The sequence below is a fragment of the Dendrobates tinctorius genome, unplaced genomic scaffold (genome assembly GCF_039654945.1).
Source record: "Dendrobates tinctorius isolate UK_male_01 unplaced genomic scaffold, ASM3965494v1 ptg000151l, whole genome shotgun sequence".
Classification (NCBI taxonomy): domain Eukaryota; kingdom Metazoa; phylum Chordata; class Amphibia; order Anura; family Dendrobatidae; genus Dendrobates; species Dendrobates tinctorius.
Genome location: NW_027361818.1, coordinates 5,927,629 through 5,945,985, shown reverse-complemented (window position 1 = coordinate 5,945,985; position 18,357 = coordinate 5,927,629). Strand labels below are relative to the sequence as shown.

The following is an 18,357-nucleotide window of genomic DNA, read 5'->3' as shown; positions in this document are numbered from 1 at the left end:
AAAATCATGTGATGCTTCTCTAATTTGTGTAATTAACAGCACCTGTAACTTACCTGTGGCACCTAACAGGTGTTGGCAATAACTAAATCACACTTGCAGCCAGTTGACATGGATTAAAGTTGACTCAACCTCTGTCCTGTGTCCTTGTGTGTACCACATTGAGCATGGAGAAAAGAAAGAAGACCAAAGAACTGTCTGAGGACTTGAAAAAACAAATTGTGAGGAAGCATGAGCAATCTCAAGGCTGCAAGTCCATCTCCAAAGACCTGAATGTTCCTGTGTCTAACGTGCGCAGTGTCATCAAGAAGTTTAAAGCCCATGGCACAGTGGCTAACCTCCCTAGATGTGGACGGAAAAGAAAAATTGACAAGAGATTTCAATGCAAGATTGTGCGGATGTTGGATAAAGAACCTCCACTAACATCCAAACAAGTTCAAGCTGCCCTGCAGTCCGAGGGTACAACGGTGTCAACCCGTACTATCCGTCGGCATCTGAATGAAAAGGGACTGTATGGTAGGAGACCCAGGAAGACTCCACTTCTTACCCCGAGACATAAAAAAGCCAGGCTGGAGTTTGCCAAAACTTACCTGAAAAAGCCTAAAACATTTTGGAAGAATGTTTTCTGGTCAGATGAGACAAAAGTAGAGCTTTTAGGGCAAAAGCATCAACATAGAGTTTACAGGAGAAAAAAGAGGCATTCAACGAAAAGTACACGGTCCCTACAGTCAAACATGGCGGAGGTTCCCTGATGTTTTGGGGTTGCTTTGCTGCCTCTGGCACTGGACTGCTTGACTGTGTGCTTGGCATTATGAAGTCAGAAGGCTACCAACAAATTTTGCAGCATAATATAGGGCCCAGTGTGAGAAAGCTGGGTCTACCTCAGAGGTCATGGGTCTTCCAGCAGGACAATAACCCAAAACACACTTCAAAAAGCACTAGAAAATGGTTTGAGAGAAAGCACTGGAGACTTGTAAGGTGGTCAGCAATGAGTCCAGACCTGAATCCCATAGAACACCTGTGGAGAGATCTAAAAATGGCAGTTTGGAGAAGGCACCCTTCAAATATCAGGGACCTGGAGCAGTTTGCCAAAGAAGAATGGTCTAAAATTCCAGTAGAGCATTGTAAGAAACTCATTGATGGTTACCGGAAGCAGTTGGTCGCAGTTATTTTGGCTAAAGGTTGTGCAACCAAGTATTAGGCTGAGGGTGCCAATACTTTTGTCAGGCCCATTTTTGGAGTTTTGTGTGAAATGATCAATGTTTTGCTTTTTGCTTCATTCTCTTTTGTGTTTTTTCATTTAAGACAAATTAAATGAAGATAATAATACCAAAGAATTTGTGTTTGCAATCATTTTCAGGAAGAAACTGAATATTATCTGACAGAATTGCAGGGGTGTCAATACTTTTGGCCATGACTGTATTAGCCAACTATCTGTAGAGATGTCCTGACTCCTGACTCTTTCTCAATGCCAATCGCCAGGGAAAAGAAGCTTGATTTTTTTCTCTTTATCAATGGAAACCAATTTTACATGATTATGGGGAATCGAGAGTAGAAAATGTCAGGTGAAAAAAAAGAAGAGCTAAAAAGAACAATTCAAGACTTTTGTGAACTCAATTTCACATCCTATGTTCGATTTTTGATTTTTCCAACAGTAAGATGATCTCTTGAGTTCATATCAGGTCTAAACAATATAATATAACATTTAGGTAGAAACATACAGATGACAAGAGCCCAACTGGAGGTCAAGATGGCAAAGATCTCCATAGCTACTGTATACTTCCCATGAGTACTTAGAGAAGCTGGGATGAAGGATATCCAAACACTGAGAAAGGCCAACATGCTGAATGTAATGAATTTAGCTTCGTTGAAACTATCAGGAAGACGCCGAGCGATGAAAGCCACCATGAAGCTGATGGTGGCCAAGACACCAAGATATCCCAGCATACACCAGAAGGCAATTGGAGAGTTCTCATTACATTCAATAATAATTATACCAGGATATGTATTTATATCCATTTTTGGAAATGGAGGAGCCAAACATATCCAAGATGCACATAAAATAAACTGCATGAGCGAGCAAATGAATACGATGATGTAGGACACCTGAGGTTTTGTCCATTTCCTTAGGCTGCTGCCAGGCTTGGTGGCCATGAAAGCAAAGACGACCATAATGGTTTTAGCCAACATGCAAGAAACACAAAGGGCAAAAGCCATACCAAAGAAAACTTGTCTAAGTAGACATGTCTCAAGCTTTGGGTAACCAATAAATACTATTGAGCATAGGAAACACAAAGAAAGAGATCCAAGAAGAAGACAACTTAAGGTATAGTTGTTGGCTCTGACTATAGGAGTGCTTTTCTTATGCACAAAGAGCCCCAAAATGGAGGGCGGAATGATACCGGAGATTGCACTGACGCCAGCCAAGGTGGATCCCAACACATCTTCATAAGCCAGGTATTCTGTGGTTTTCGGTACACATTGGTCTTTTCCCGGATTTGGCCACAAGTTCCAAGGACACGTTAGACAATCAACTGGGTCTAAGCAGAAAGTAACAAAAACTTACTCCAAAGGCAAATTATATTCTCCTATATTAATTGAGTTTTCATAACTATTTCTTGTATTGGTGTAGGTTCACATTGCATTTTAGGAGTTTTTATTTTAAGTACAAATTGGTTTGCAACGCTTCAAAATCTCCCACAAAAACTCAAAATTCTTCAAAGTTTTTCTTGGAGTTTTTGGGGCAGAGAATGGCTACGTGTGCACAGATTCTTTTTGGAGCAGAAACTAAGTGAAAACTTTCCAAATTGCAAAATTTCTCAGTTTCTGCTCTCAGAACTCAGCAGATTGACTAAGTGTGAAAATATCATTGGGGTTTGTTTACAATTAATTTTTTAGAGTTTAAATGCCACTTTTCAAGCAGAATCCGCTTCAGGAACTCTCCTTTTTTAGGGAGGTTTTAGAGAAGTTTTTTTTTCCTGAGGTGTTTCCTAAAACTGTTTTGAAGAGATTTTTTAAAGAAGTTTTTTACACCCTTTTGAGTGAACAGTGACTAATTTGGCGAAAGCTCCTTCTGGTTCTGCTTTAGACTATGGGCAGCGAGCGCCTGTAATTCACCTGAAAAAATGGAGCAAAAGAGCCCCATAAAATAAAGAAATTGCATATCAATATAAAAATGGGTGTAATAGGAGTAAGACCACTATACCATGAGCATACCTCAGTTACTTAAAATTTTATTTGGTTTTTCACATTTTGAATTGAAAGTAATGACAAAATAAATGTACTGGCCATAGGTAATCACAGGATCAAGTCATTATATATCTGGCCACCTTGACTTCTCATACAGTAAGCCATGCAAAGTTATTCGATGCTACAAATTCTCTTGGCTTCTTTATCTGTGTTTATTCCAGTGAATAAAGTTTCGGTGGACTTACTTGTTTGGTCTGAAATTTCTCCTTGAGGACATGGGATGCACTGGAAACAACAGGCTGGCTTGCCTTCAATTTCAACTTTTCTGAATCCTAGAGGACAACTCTGACTGCAGATAGATGTTGGGACCTTTATATTAAAAATTAGCAAAATCGGTGAGAGGTTGACATTTTGAAAGGTCTTAAGGTCGTTTCCAGTATGTACTTTACCTGGTGATTTCCTGAAGGCCAGATTACTCCATTAGCATCAATATTGAAGACTTTTCCATCAGTGGCCGCAGTATCGTACCCTCCGACTTTTACATTTTTCATAACTCCATCACTTCCAAGCTGCCAGTTAACAATGTCATACAAAGCTGGGATATCTCCATTTCTGTCAAAGAAGACTTCTCTTCCGTTGCTCAGCTTCACGTGGACATTTTGTATATAATGTGTCAGCTGTGGAAAATAAATTGACTTGGACAGTTTATTGGGCTTGCTTCGAGCTGATTCTTGCTCGCTTATTTTTTATCTCCATAAAGTTCACCATGATTTTCTATGTAACAAATAATTTGATCTCTAACCCAATGCTTTGAACCCGGGGTTGTGTGTGGCTCCTGGACGCTCTTGGTTTCACAGACGGCTTCATTATCAATGTTCTTTATAGTGTGTTCTTTAAACAATATAGAAGATAAGCTCTCAAATCTGTACTCTACCATATAGTACCAAAGCATGGAAGATAATTTTCTATGACTAAAGGGTTGCCCCACTATGAACAGAGTTCAGATAAAAGATTCTTGTTGGTCCAGCATCTAGCCGGGTTCTTTGTAGAAGCTGGACTATGATAATCTCTTTTGTTTTCTGCAACCTAAACACGTATGACATCTACTAGGTTGTCGCAATCATCCTAGTCATTGGGCCCCAGGCAACGTCATAGAAAAGCATATTGGGACTGTGTCCACCTAACCTTCTTTCCTGTACTCTACAGGATTCTAAGAATCATAGTGGTTATTGACTTCTGTGTGTCATGTCCTTAACATGCTAACAGCCTCTTCACAGAGGAAGGTGACTTCAACTCTAGTGCCACTTACATCATCAGGGTTCTCCCTTGTGACATGCACAGTCATCTTGGCGACAGATGTGATGCCACATCCGGTCTCCAACCCGGAAATATGCACCGCCAAGTAGCGGTATACCCGCACCTGTGCTTGCCTTATATGAGGAGGACACTGAGACAGTAAACACCGCAACAGCCTCAGGAAGAAGCTCATGCGAAACACGCGTCGAGGCGAAGCGTGCGGTCTCCTGACAGCTATGGGTAAGCAGTAACCCTGGAGTTATGACCTAAAGATGAATTGGCAAGGGATTATTAAGAAGTATACACCTCACTGGGGGACTACTATGAGTTCGCTAATCTGTACATGTGGGGCCTCTTGAATATAATTGCACTGGCAAAATATATGCTAAAATTTCCTGCTGTCACTGGCGCCGCACTCATGTTGCACCTTAGTCTCTCTTTTTGACACTCTATCATATTTATGGTTGTATCTATTTGTTTACTTCTAAATATATGTTTTTTGGTTATCAATAAAATAATGAAGTGATTTTATCTGAGGATATAGACTCCGCTTTTCATGCATGTTTACAATGCACCTTGTTAGTTGTAGCAATCCTAAAAGTCAATATCAGCTCCTTTAACAAGTCTTAACATATGACTTAGGAGAAGAGGCCAAACAAGACAGTCTATTTACAGACACATGTTTTGGGGATGTTTGCTTCTCATCAGTGCAAAGCCGGAGATCTGATTTGGCTGGGTGACAGGTCTCTGACGGAGGATCTAAGGGATAGCATGTCTTTTTATGGAGAGTAACAAGTCAGTGTAAGGAGACTTGCAGGTCTTGCAATGTCCTTTCAGGAATTTAAACATATAAGAGAAGTCCAATGAACATAATTGGTGGAAAAAGTCAACCAAAATTGTACAGAGTAGAAACACAATCTCAGAAAAAACCACCCAATTAGGACAGTATGTGACCAACTGCAATGATATAATCACAGTCAAAAGGCAATACAGACATCAGGTCAACAATAAAATTAATTTTATTAGAATACAAGTATAAAAATGTATACAGACGGACAGATAAAAGATCGGGCTATAAGGTGGAATAAGTCATTCCAACCACACTACCGAGGCCCAGGACAAAACTGCAGGGAAACAGGCATACAGAAAATATCATGCTAGTGCATATATATCTCACACATAGCTCCTCTACGAATAAATATAACCACAGGTATAAGGTAACTATATCAAGCATCCATAACAGAGAGTCTGGCATAAAGCCATATAAAGTATCAAGCTAATAGCGCAACATTATGGTTCACAAAATCAGGATGCAATTACCTTATGATAAAGGCACGCCGAAACGCGCGTCGGGGCGGATAAGGCTGTCGGGGAAGGTGTTCCATTCTGCTCCTCATAAGGTAATTGCATCCTGATTTTGTGAACCATTATGTTGCACTATTAGCTTGATACTTTATATGGCTTTATGCCAGACTCTCTGTTATGGATGCTTGATATAGTTACCTTATACCTGTGGTTATATTTATTCGTAGAGGAGCTATGTGTGAGATATATATGCACTAGCATTATATTTTCTGTATGCCTGTTTCCCTGCAGTTTTGTCCTGTGCCTCGGTAGTGTGGTTGGAATGACTTATTCCACCTTATAGCCCGATCTTTTATCTGTCCTTCTGTATACATTTTTATACTTGTATTCTAAGAAAATTAATCTTATTGTTGACCTGATGACTGTATTGCCTTTCGACTGTGAGGAATTTAAACATGTAAATAGCCTTTTAGGAGATGAAAAGTACTTGCTGTCATATAGCAACCCTAAAAGTCAATATCAACTCTTACTTTATGACTTAAGATCAGCAGCCATTTGCTGACATGTGTTTGCCCCCTCATTAGGGCAAAGAAAAAGGTCTACTTTACCTGGATGAGATGCCTTTGACAGGGAGCCGAAGCTGATTAAAGGGTCAATATTGACTTTTTGAATTTCTGCTTCCAATAGGAGGGACCAGAGTTCAAGTCCTCTTTCTCTTTGAAGTGGCTATTTGTATATTTAGGTTTAAGTCAAATACCTGTCCCTCCAATAAGATAAGAAAAGCAGCCAGATCTCTAGGTAGGAAAACAGGATTTAAGGGCCTCAAATACATTAAAATAATGCCAGCCTTTATCGGTGAGCTCAGCCAACTGTTGCCTGTGTACGGGAAGCTCCAGATTTCCTTCATCAGATTATTAAGGGAAAAATCCAGCACAACATATTTCCGATTTCCAATTCTTTTGATCTTTTGGAAACAAGCTTTTCATTAGGCGGATACAGGAGAGATGGCTGTTGCTCAATGATAGACGAGTGATCCTTTGGATGAAAGTGATCTATTGTGCTTTGAGGGCAGCGTTAGCAAATGGCTGAGCAAGTAAATTAATTCAATATTATACAGGTGTTTCTCACAAAACTAGAATATAATCAAAAAGTTAATTTATTTCAGTTCTTCAATACAAAAAATTAAACTCCTATATTCTATAGAGTCATTACACACATTTCACGTGTTTATTTCTGGTAATGTTGATGATTATGGCTTACAGCCAATGAAAACCCAAAAGTCATTATCTCAGTAAGTTAGGATAATTAACAAAAAACACCTGTAAAGGCTTGCTAAACTTTTACAAAGGTCCCTTAGTCTGTTACAGTAGCTCCACAATCATGGGGAAGACTACTGACCTGACAGATGTCCAGAAGGCAGTCATTGACACACTAAACAAGGAGGGTAAGCCACAAAAGGTCATTGCTAAAGAAGCCGGCTGATCACACAGTGCTGTATATAAGTGTATTAATAGAAAGTTGAATGGAAGGAAAATGTGTGGTAGAAAAAGGTGCACAAGTAACCAGGATAACCGAACCCTGGAAAGGATTGTTAAGAAAAGGCCATTCAAAAATTTGGGGGAGATTCACAAGGAGTGGACTGCTGCTGGAGTCATTGCTTCAAGAGCCACCACACACAGACGTATCCAGGACATGGGCTACAAGTGCCACATTCCTTGTGTCAAGCAACTCATGACCAATAGACAACGCCAGAAGCATCTTACCTGGGCCAAGGAGAAGAAGAACTGGACCATTGCTCAGTGGTCCAAGGTGTTTTTTCAGATGAAAGTAAATTTTTCATTTCCCTTGGAAATCGCAGTCCCAGAGTCAGGAGGAAGAGTGGAGAGGCCACAATCCAAGCTGCTGGAGGTCTTGTGTGAAGTGTCCACAATCAGTGATGGTTTGGGGAGCCATGTCATCTGCTGGTGTAGGTCCACTGTGTTTTATCAAGACCAAAGTCAGCGCAGCCGTCTACCAGGACATTTTAGAACACTTCATGCTTCCCTCTGCCGAGAAGCTTTTTGGAGATGGAAATTTCATTCTCTAGCAGGACTTGACACCTGTCCACACTGCCAAAAGTGCCAACACCTGGTGTACAAACTACAGTATCACTGTGCTTGATTGGCAGCAAACTCTCCTGACCTTAACCTCATAGAGAATCTATGGAGTATTGTCAAGAGGAAGATGAGAGACACCAGACCCAACAATGCAGACGAGCTGAAGGCTGCTATCAAAGCAACCTGGGCTTCCATAACCTCTCAGCAGTGTCACAGGCTGATCGCCTCCATGCCACGCCGCATTGATGCAGTAATTGATGCAAAAGAAGCCACAACCAAGTATTGAGTGCATTTACAGAACATACATTTCAGTAGGCCAACATTTCGGATTTTATAATCATTTTTTCATTGGCTGTAAGCCATAATCATCAACATTAACAGAAATAAACACATGAAATAGATCACTCTGTTTGTAATGACTATATAATATAGGAGTTTAACTTGTATTGAAGAACTGAAATAAATAAAATTTGTGATGATATTCTCATTTTGTGAGAAGCACCTGTACATATTATTGGGAACAGCATTCATAAGTGTTTAGAATTGACATTTAAAGGAATGACATAGATAGATTTAAAAGGTTTTCTGGACTTGAAATATAGAGTACCTATAGAAATGAATAGACGCTTACCTCCAGTACTCAGAAATGTCCATAACATAGTGAACATTTGCCCACAAATCTAAGGATAAGTCATCAATAAATTAAGACCAAACTCTTTTGCAAAACTTTGAAACTCTTTTTGCTCGAAAAAATCCTAAACAGAAGGGTAGCAGGACTATTTCTGATTTTGTTATAAAACACTTCTACCCTTTTATCCCTCACACACACCATAGTGGCTTTTATATTATACAGCTCTGGCAAAAATTAAGAGACGACTTTCAAGTGTTCAGTTTGTCTGATTTTCCTCTTTATAGGTATATTTTTTCAGTAAAATGTAAATTGTTCTTTTATTCTATAAACTTCTGACAACATGTCTCTGAATTTCCAAGCACTAAATTTTGTATTTTTTTCTGACAAAGAAAAATGGTTACAAAGAAAAAAAAACACCCAGTGCTTTCGGTCCTCAAATAATGCTAAGAAAACAAGTTCATAATCATTTAGAAACAACAATACTAATGTTTTTACTCAGGAAGAGTTCAGAAATCAATATTTTGTGGAATAACCATGATTATTAATCCCAGCTTTCATGCGTCTTGGCATGCTTTCCACCAGTCTGTCACACTGCTTCTGGCACAAAAATTTCAGCAGTTCTTCGTTTGATGGCTTGTGACTATCCATCATCCTCTTGATTACATTCCAGAGGTTTCAATGGGGTTCAGGTCTGGAGATTGGGCTGCCCATGACAAGGTTTTGATGTGGTTTTCTCTTAATTTTTGGTAGAGCTGTATATATGTCCTTTACTTTTTTTATACTTAGTCTTCAAGATTCCTACCTGCCATGGTTTGAAAGTGAGGATATCGGCACACTGCCCACCATAAAATGGACCTTTCCCTTGCTTACACATCTGAAGTTCATGTAAAGACTGAGCTATCATATGAATTGAAGTATAAATATTGAGTGGAACTCGTAAATTAGCGGCATCAGTGTAGGCGTTGTTAACAGCTTGTAGGCTTTCATTTCCGATGCACAATTTGGTGTTTGTGCCATTGTCCGGACTGTCAATAAACTTGCACCCAAATATATTTTCCCAAAGTACTTTGGCCACAGTTCCATCGGGATTATTCAGTGGGTCAACATTTCTGAGATAATCATTAAATCCAGGCATTGTTGAGCTGTGGAAGGCAAATCCAATGGACCCCGAGAGTAGAGTAGAATATGTTTCAGTCATCATAAGTGTTGCTGAAGAAGACCAGCCATCACTGGCCACAAACACCTTGCCGGTGACTTTTTGTCTGACCATTTCATTAATGAGTGGAATGAAGCAGCTGCCTGTAGAGAAGACAACCACGGCTGTAGCAGTTGACGCTTTGATAACTCTAGTGATGTGAGGTGTGTTCCTATCATCTCGATAAAGAAGCATGAATTCTGTGAAGGCAATGCAAGCTCCAGCGCTGAGAATTTCCTGCTTGATGATCTGAATTCCTTGGTGGCCGTAGTCATTTCCCACACCTACCAAGCCCACCCAAGTCCACCCAAAATGTAATAGCATTTGAGCAAGACCCTTTGACTGGAAATCATCACTTGGTACAGTTCTGAAAAAAGATGGGAACATGGCACGATTACTTAGAAGAGCACTGGTGGAGAAATGACTGATCTGTAAAATAGCAAGAAATAAAATTTCCTAATAAGCATATCAACCAGATTACAACTAAATACAGCATGCAGAACATCCAATGACAAGGACAAGGAAAGATAATCACTTCTGATGACTGTTGCCTATAGACCACATGTTCATGGCAGTGTTGTGAGCATTGAGCCTGCATGGTCGCACACTCAGTCCATTGTGTCTGCTGGTGATCCTTTGGCTGTAAGCTTAGGAATCCAATCAAATCCAGTGAAATCATGGGCATACAGGCAGATACTTATCCATTATGCAATCCCATAATCCCATCAGGGGTCATCTGATTTTCTCCAAATTTATTCTCCAGCAGGACAACAACCCCAAACAAACAGCCTAGGTCACTAAGCACTATCTTCTTTGTAAGAAGATTGTGTAGTCCTGGACTTAAGATATGACCTAAGAGTTCTCTGATCTTCACATCATCCAGTCTGTCTGGGATCATGTGAAGAGACAGAAGGATTTCCACAAGCCTCGTATACAGAAGATCTAGGGTCAGTCCTGCAAGATGTTGGAACAACCTCGTAACCAAGTAACTTCAGAAGCTGTGTGCAACTATGAATCTATGTAGGTAGCAAATGAAGGCAAAGAGCGGCCACCAAATAGTATTGGCTTAGACTTCTCTTTTCTTCATTTACTTGGCATTTTGTTAACTGATAAAAATAAAATATTGGATGTTCTTTACTGGTCATGGTCCATGTGGCATCACGGCTTTATCAGGATCTCCTATTTAGTGATATAGTCTTACATACCTGTGGATATCGATATAATCCCAGCACATGGGCCATCAGAATAGAATAAGTAGAAACGGAGTGACCAAGAACTCCTGCAAATATTGGATTTTCTTGGCAGCGATAATTAGGTACAGCATGATTCTTGCCTGAGATCATCCAAAAGGTTCCTTCAGCCTCTCTGGAAAAGATAGCGCAGGAGTCTAATACATGATAGCCCAGTGTTATATTGGGGAGGAGATCAGGATTTCCATTAATTTCTTGCAAAGTGAACTTCACAGCTTGGTATAACTGAAAGTTTTGTATGTAAAATCTGTAGAAGGAGAACCAAATAAATAGACAATGTGCAAAATAATTAGAAGAAATCTGAATTTGCCAGCTTTGACAAATTGCTAAAAAATGATTTACCGCAAATTGTAAATACTGCAAAGCTTTCAATTGCCCTGAAAAGATGTCTGTAACGCGCTGAGATCTAGATGGGCTGTATTGAACCACTTTCAAGATCTTTAGCACAATCACAGTCTTTTAGTAATTGTGAAGAAACCTGATTATATCTTAATTATTCAGACAACCATGCTTAGCAAACCAAGAAGAATTGACTTTTTATCTGTATGTTGGCTTTTGGATTTAAGTGGTGATTTCTGGTTGGTCAAGAAAACAGACTTTTGTGGTATGAGCCTGGAATATTGACTTTTATGGTCGCTATAAGATGTGGCCACTGCCTTTCAGGGCTTATCTACAGCATTCTATAATACTGTAGATAAGCCCCTTGGTCAGATCTGAAAGATAAGAAAAGTAAGTTTTATTATACTTACCCGGGTGGGAAGGTTCCCAGTCCGATGGGTATCGCAGGTCTGGGTCCGGCGCCTCCCATCTTCTTGTGACGACGCACTCCTGCTTTCTTCATCGCTCCCTGGCATCGCGCTCCTACTCAGGCGTACTTCTCTGCCCTGTTGAGGGCAGAGCAAAGTACTGCAGTGTGTCTTGGCTTTCATACATATTAGGATAACTTTTACTAATTGACTGTGGAATAGAGATGTGCAAACGCGTTCGGTTTCACAAGTATTTTCACTCAAAGTTCGCAACAGTTGGTCACAGTTGGGTAAATCATCGTATTTCTGTTAATGCTTTTGTTATTACGTTGGCTACCATAGTCCTGCTATGAGACAAGTGGGACGTGTTTCATGAGGGGAGGGGTGCGGAGAGGTTGGAGGAGAATCTGAAGAGATTGGAGGCGTGGCGTATGCTTTTTTTCCTCCTTAACTTTATGTGTTTTATTCCGGCAACCATTCAGGGTGCAGAAACCATCCACAACATCAAGACACAAGGTCTTTTGTGATTGGCTGCCGAAGTCACATGTCCTGGCAATATAAAAAGCGGACATCTTGTTTTGCTGGAGCCATTTGCTCAATGTCACAGTGCAGAGAGGTCGCTCTTGCGCTAGTGCTGGTGCAGAAAGTGAACTTGCCCTGAGTAAAATCGATCTTCCAGCATTGAAGTAGATTGTGCAAATACTGTGTGGCAGTCTCCTGAACTACTCCAAATCGTTTGTGCTAAAACTGTGTTTCAGTGGCAAATCAGAAGGTCACATTTCCACTTAAAAATTGTTAGGTCTAATATAGTGGTTTAAACAGCAGACAAAAAGGCAGCAACACCTGCCCAGATCTTGGAACAAATGCACTACAGCGTGCAGCCAGCCCATAAAGCAAGATATTAGCAACACAGGTGCAAAATACCAGATCAAGGCAGGTAAGTGTTGCTGCCCTTTTGTCTATGGTTTAAATCAAATTTTTGGAGACTTTGAGTCTTTTTTAGTGGCTTTGCTAATTAGTTTAGTGTAGGGACTCGTAGGCATGGGGACCCTTGGCACGGGTTACGAGCTTGCGAATTTTGGCCAAAATATCAACTAGTACCTCACTATTCTTATATTTTTTTGCACTATATTTTTCGGGGTGCAACCGGGCCCAAACACTTCTGGTCTTGCATAAGGGGTGTTCACACTGGGATGCATTGAGAACATGCTGGCCAGCCCGCCTAATCGAAAAGTAGGGGCGTGACTAATAGGCTGTGAACCAAACACTATGCAGTACCCTTGTGTGAACAACGCCCTATGCCGGCCTTTATTGTGCATTTGTTTACTGGGCAGTCACCCCCTCCAGGAATGGGTAGGTAGAGAGTGGCTGTTGACCTGGTATTTTGCTCCTGTGTTGCAAACATCTTTCTTTGTGGGCTGGCTGCACCCTGTAGTGCATTTGTTCCAAGATCTGGACAGGTAAGTGTTGCTGCCTTTTTGTCTGCTGTTTAAATCAAATTTTTGGAGACTTTGAGTCTTCTTTAGTGGCTTTGCTAATTAGTCTAATATAGTGGTGCAGCCATGAGGCCCAATTAGTTGTATCAGGCTGTCCTCTCAAAGTGTTGACCGCCTAACTTTCATTAAAATCAACAAGTCATGGATTTCCAATGACATTTGCACCGCAGTCTCAGATTGGGGAGTCTAGGAGATGGTGCCATTTTTACTGTCATGCATTGATCTCGCCTTATGGTGGTCTGTGCCATCTTTGTGGTGTTTCTGTGCCTGCTGTTGCTACTGTTGCTGATGTTACAATAATTTTTTTGAAATGTGGAGATTCTAAGTTGGGAATGCATCTGGTGGGTTGCCTGTAGTAGAAGGTGTGTCAGAGGCCTATTATACTGTTTCTACTCTGTGGAAATGTATACCACTTTAGTGATGTGTGACAATTATTTTTATTGGAGACTCCATGTTTGGTCTCCATCTGGTGGGTTGCCTGTGTAATTAGGAATCACAGCCAGGCAGGCCTACACTTTCTTTCAGTCAAGTACCTGTGTTATTTTCCTTACATTTCTCTATCAATAGTAGTCTATAAAACTGATGCTTGTGCCATCTGAGTGTGGCTGGAATAAAAAAATAATTGGAGGTGTTGCATGAGGTATCAGGTCTCCCAGCTAAGAAGACTCACATTGATCCCTTAACCACCAGGTCCTCATTAAAACTTAAATTCCAAGCTGTAAATGCTGGGTCAGAGCCTGATACCTCATGCATGGCCCATGGCTGACTGCTGTTGTGCCATTTGTAAATTTCTACTGTGCCGCTTTTCATGCTGTCTGCCTCAAATTTTAGGTGTTTGGAAGGCTTTTTGTCACCCCTTAAGGTGTTGTCTATGCGTTAGGTTTTGCCTTCCATTGAATCTAATGATGTTCAGGTACGTTTGGCGAATCCAAACCGAACCGAACCTTGAAAGGTTCGCTTTTCTCTACTGTGGATTACCATATGGTATGACATGTGATGTGAGAGCTGCAAGGCAGAAGAGGGATGTCCAAGCTGCTGTGCCTGACTTTGTGTCCTCTATAGCTGATGAAATCTTCTGCTTTATGTAAAATTGCAAAGGGCATTTATTTTGCAATTAGCTCAATTGTTTGAACTTGCTGCATCCAGCAATTTTTTTTTATGATTCATCATAAATGTGATTTGTATTGAGTTGGTTTATTATTATTATGCGTTGTTTATATAGTGCCATTATATTGATTTCCTCATCTCTAGAAATAAACTCCAAACAAGAGCAAGGAAAGTTAAAGAATCTTACGTGGTACAGATGTCTGCAGAAGGGTCTTCTGTAAATGTTAGTTTTGGAGATACTCTGTTTGTATTGAAGGGGATCATAGCACCTATCACAATATCTCCCTTCCGAAATATTCCAGAAAAATTGGAACTTCTCAAGCGACAACTTGAACTGGAACAATATGCAAATGGCGCAGAGAAAATCAGGTACCAGAACGTTCTGTAGAAGTGGATTCTCAACCTATGGTCACAAAGAAGAGAAATGGTGAAAAACTGTGCACTGCAGCATGGTTGATAAATGTTCATTGTTAATTACTATTAGGATAATTAAAATGGTTATGGACAGAAAGAAACAACACCAACATGCAAAGTGACTGCGATGACTTATCGTTTATTCTTAATTATGCCAGTATTGTTCAGTAGGTCAAGGGACATGAGACATTGTCCATATGAGCCTGCACGTTGACTCTTATTGTTTGTTAACCTATGGAATGCCTGCTGATTACATATTGTATTAGCCCCATGCAGTTTACTAGTCTATAGACCTTGAAGGACAAAAATGCAGGTTAATTAAACAACTAAACAACGAGGGACTTCCTCCCACCACCTTCCCCCACTACTGTGGGAAAATGCCCTGAGCAGTGCAATATAAAAAGGAGGCCTCCTCTATTTACAGAAACACTCTAAAAGATCAGCCCAATGGACCATGTCTCCAGCTGGTGGAATACAAATCTGCCCCACTGCCCATCACTGAACTCACAAAGATGTTTGGAGAATCCCGGTTGGGACTGTACTATATGTTGTTGACGGCTGGAGCTGGATACACGTGCTATGGTCATGGTATCCATCATCTGAAGGGGCATAGGCTGTGACTGCAGAGTTTACTGGCAGGAGATATAAAAATTGAGGGCCAACCAAAAGTTGGAAGACGGTGGGTATCGCCTGGCATGGGGGAGTAAGAATACAGTCCTCAGGATGGGATCTTGTGGACTGGGGTCATTGCATTGTGGCCATCTACCCGGAGTTGCTGAATGACCATAGACTTAAGGAATTAAAATAGTTACAGTTACCAGGAAAGAGGGTTGGAGGAAATGTTAAGTAAGAGGTAAAAGGGGAGAATGCAGGAAGAGTATGTACCTACCTGTATGTGCTGCAACAGAACGTCGGGATTTAATTTTCCATGCTGCTGGGGAGATGCGTAGTCCGCAAATGAGCTTCTATTTATGGCCGTGAGGGTGGAGTATGAGAATGTGTCATGTGATGGACCCTGCAACCGGGGTAAAGAGCAGTGGCCGTATACTAGAGTGCACCTGCACTCTTTGTGCTGAAAAATAGAAGCTCACCAACAGACTCTTTATCTCCCCAGCAGTATGGGAAATTAAATCCAGACGTTCTGTTGCATCACCTACAGATGCACACTCTTCCTGCATTCTCCCCTATTATCTCTTACTTAACAATTCCTCCAACCCTCTTCCCAGCCATTCCATGGTCCTGTTCCCTTATATAGCTCAATATTTCTTCCTATATATTATGTAGTTCTTTTTTGGTGTACATTAATTGTTTTTATTATTTCGTCTTTTATCCTCTTACTAATTTACTTCATCTTAATTTACATATTGATGATTTTTATCTCTTTCTAATATGTAGAAAACCCTATGTGCGAATCCTCCATTGTGGAGCCAACTGCATAAGTTATCCATCTCTGAGCCACCATATGACCGTATTACCATCGTTGTTGTATCATATATGTATTCGCTTATTACCTACACATGCTTGTCTTTTGCTATGATTCGAACAGTTTTCACATTTGTAAACTGCTTCATATATTTCAATCATGTGTCTCCAGCATCCATACTACCCGGTTGCACACAGTATGTTACCTGCCTCACTAGAGACAACAAAATATTGGACTTGTTCTTTGCCAATGTGAGAAGGGCATATGCCTCGTCAGCCCTACTGCCCCTTGGAAGATCGGATCACAACCTAGTGCACCTCCAACCCATGTACAAGCCACTTGTACAGAGAGAACCTGCTGTCACTCGCACAGTGAGGATATGGACTGAGGAGAGTGATGATGCTCTGAGAGACTGCTTTGAAACAACCACTTGGGATGTGCTGCAAGATTCCTATGGTGATGACATGGATGGTCTCACACACTGTATAACGGACTGCATTAATTTATGTGTAGACAACACGGTACCCACAAAAGTAGTGAGGTGCTTCTCTAACAATAAACCATGGATCAGCCCCGGAATAAAGGCTCTTCTCAAAGAGAAGAAGTTGGCCTTCAGATCAGATGACAAGGACAGGCTGAGAGAGGTGCAGAAAGATCTGAAGAATCTAATCAGGCAGGGAAAGGCTAATTATAAGAGAAAGATTGAACTGAAATTGTCACAGAAAAGAATTCATGAAGTCTGGGAGGGTCTAAAGTCTATATCTGGGCATAGACAGACTGTCTCCAGGATGTTTGTAGATAAAGAGGGGCTTAATGAACTTAATCTATTCTTTAACAGATTTAATCACACACTGGCTGCTCCTGCCCCTGCATACCATTCACACCTCTCTGCTACAATAACCTCACCCCCTGCTGCAACTTGTCAACTGAGCCAGGGTCTGTTCTTCACAAGTACCCAGGTTGCAAAAGAACTGGATAAGATCAAAGTTTTGAAGGCTGCAGGTCCTGACGGCATCAGTGCAAGACTAATCAAAACCTGTGGGCACCAGCTGAGTGAGATCATTACATATCTGTTCAATATGAGCCTGAGAATAGGTATAGTACCACAACTGTGGAAATTATCGCGTGTGGTACTAGTTCCGAAGAAACCTTATCCGAAAGACCTTAATGACTATAGACCTGTAGCATTGACATCACACCTGATGAAGGTACTAGAGAGATTGGTTCTCACACGTCTCCGTCCTCTAGTGAGCTCGGATATGGACCCTCTCCAGTTTGCCTACAGGCCGGGCATTGGTGTGGATGATGCCATTATCCACCTATCCACCTTCTAGATAGGACTCTCTCTCACCTGGAGAAACCTGGGAACACTGTGAGAATAATGTTCTTTGATTTCTCTAGTGCTTTTAATACCATACAGCCAGGTCTACTCAGAGACAAGCTTGGCCTCGTTGGCATGGACCTCCAACTCTCCACCTGGATCCTTAACTACCTCACAAACCGACCTCAATTTGTAAAGGTTCGGGACAGTGTGTCAGACACGGTGATCTGCAATACAGGGGCACCTCAAGGTACAGTTCTTGCCCCTTTTATCTTCACACTGTACACTGCGGATTTTAAGTGCAACTCATCTAGCTGCTACTTGCAGAAGTATTCTGATGACTCTGCAATAGTAGGCCTCATCACAGGAGGAGATGAAAGAGAGTACAGAGATACTAACCAAGCTTTTGTGGAGTGGTGTCAGAGGAACCACCTTAGGATTAATTCCAGGAAGACCAAGGAATTGGTGGTGGACTTTCGCAAGGGAAAAAATCCACCAGTAGTGGTGAACATTCAGGGAAATGACACTGAGATAGTCGACACCTATAAGTACCTTGGTGTGATCCTCAATAATAAGCTTGACTGGGCCCATCACTTGGATGCAGTGTACAGGAAGGGCCACAGTAGGCTTTATCTGCTCAGAAGGCTGAGAGCTTTCGGAGTTAGGGGGGCACTCCTTGCATCCTTCTTCAACTCTGTTGTGGAATCAGTCATTTTCTTTGGTGTGGCGTGCTGGGGTAGTGGCATATCAACCAGGGACAGGAATAGGCTGGACAAGCTGATTAGAAGGGCCAGCTCTGTCCTGGAATGCCCCCTTGATCCAGTTCAGGAAGTAGGCGACAGGAGGATACTGGCCAAGGTGAGCTACATGGTGCAGAATCATTCCCATCCC

At 41.2% G+C, this 18,357-nt stretch overlaps 1 protein-coding gene across 1 annotated transcript; it reads right to left on the bottom strand.

Annotated features, from left to right (window-relative positions):
* Positions 1-1,623: 1,623 nt before the first annotated feature.
* LOC141049894 (extracellular calcium-sensing receptor-like) lies at positions 1,624-11,800 on the bottom strand. The gene is made up of 6 exons (XM_073546734.1): positions 11,709-11,800; positions 10,915-11,206; positions 9,317-10,138; positions 3,636-3,863; positions 3,432-3,555; positions 1,624-2,537 (listed from the first exon to the last, which is right to left on the bottom strand). Exons 1-6 carry the CDS (start codon positions 11,798-11,800, stop codon positions 1,624-1,626), a joined length of 2,472 nt encoding a protein of 823 aa, XP_073402835.1.
* Between the last annotated feature and the right edge of the window lie 6,557 nt (positions 11,801-18,357).

Excerpts from the sequence above, each read along its gene's own strand:
- LOC141049894 (XM_073546734.1), bottom strand. The coding sequence starts at position 11,800 with ATGAAGAAAGCAGGAGTGCGTCGTCACAAGAAGATGGGAGGCGCCGGA. Across the intron at positions 3,864-9,316 it reads TCACTTTCAAACCATGGCAG|CTGACACATTATATACAAAA; the intron begins GTAGGAATCTTG and ends TATTTTCCACAG. Across the intron at positions 3,556-3,635 it reads GGCCTTCAGGAAATCACCAG|GTCCCAACATCTATCTGCAG; the intron begins GTAAAGTACATA and ends TTTAATATAAAG.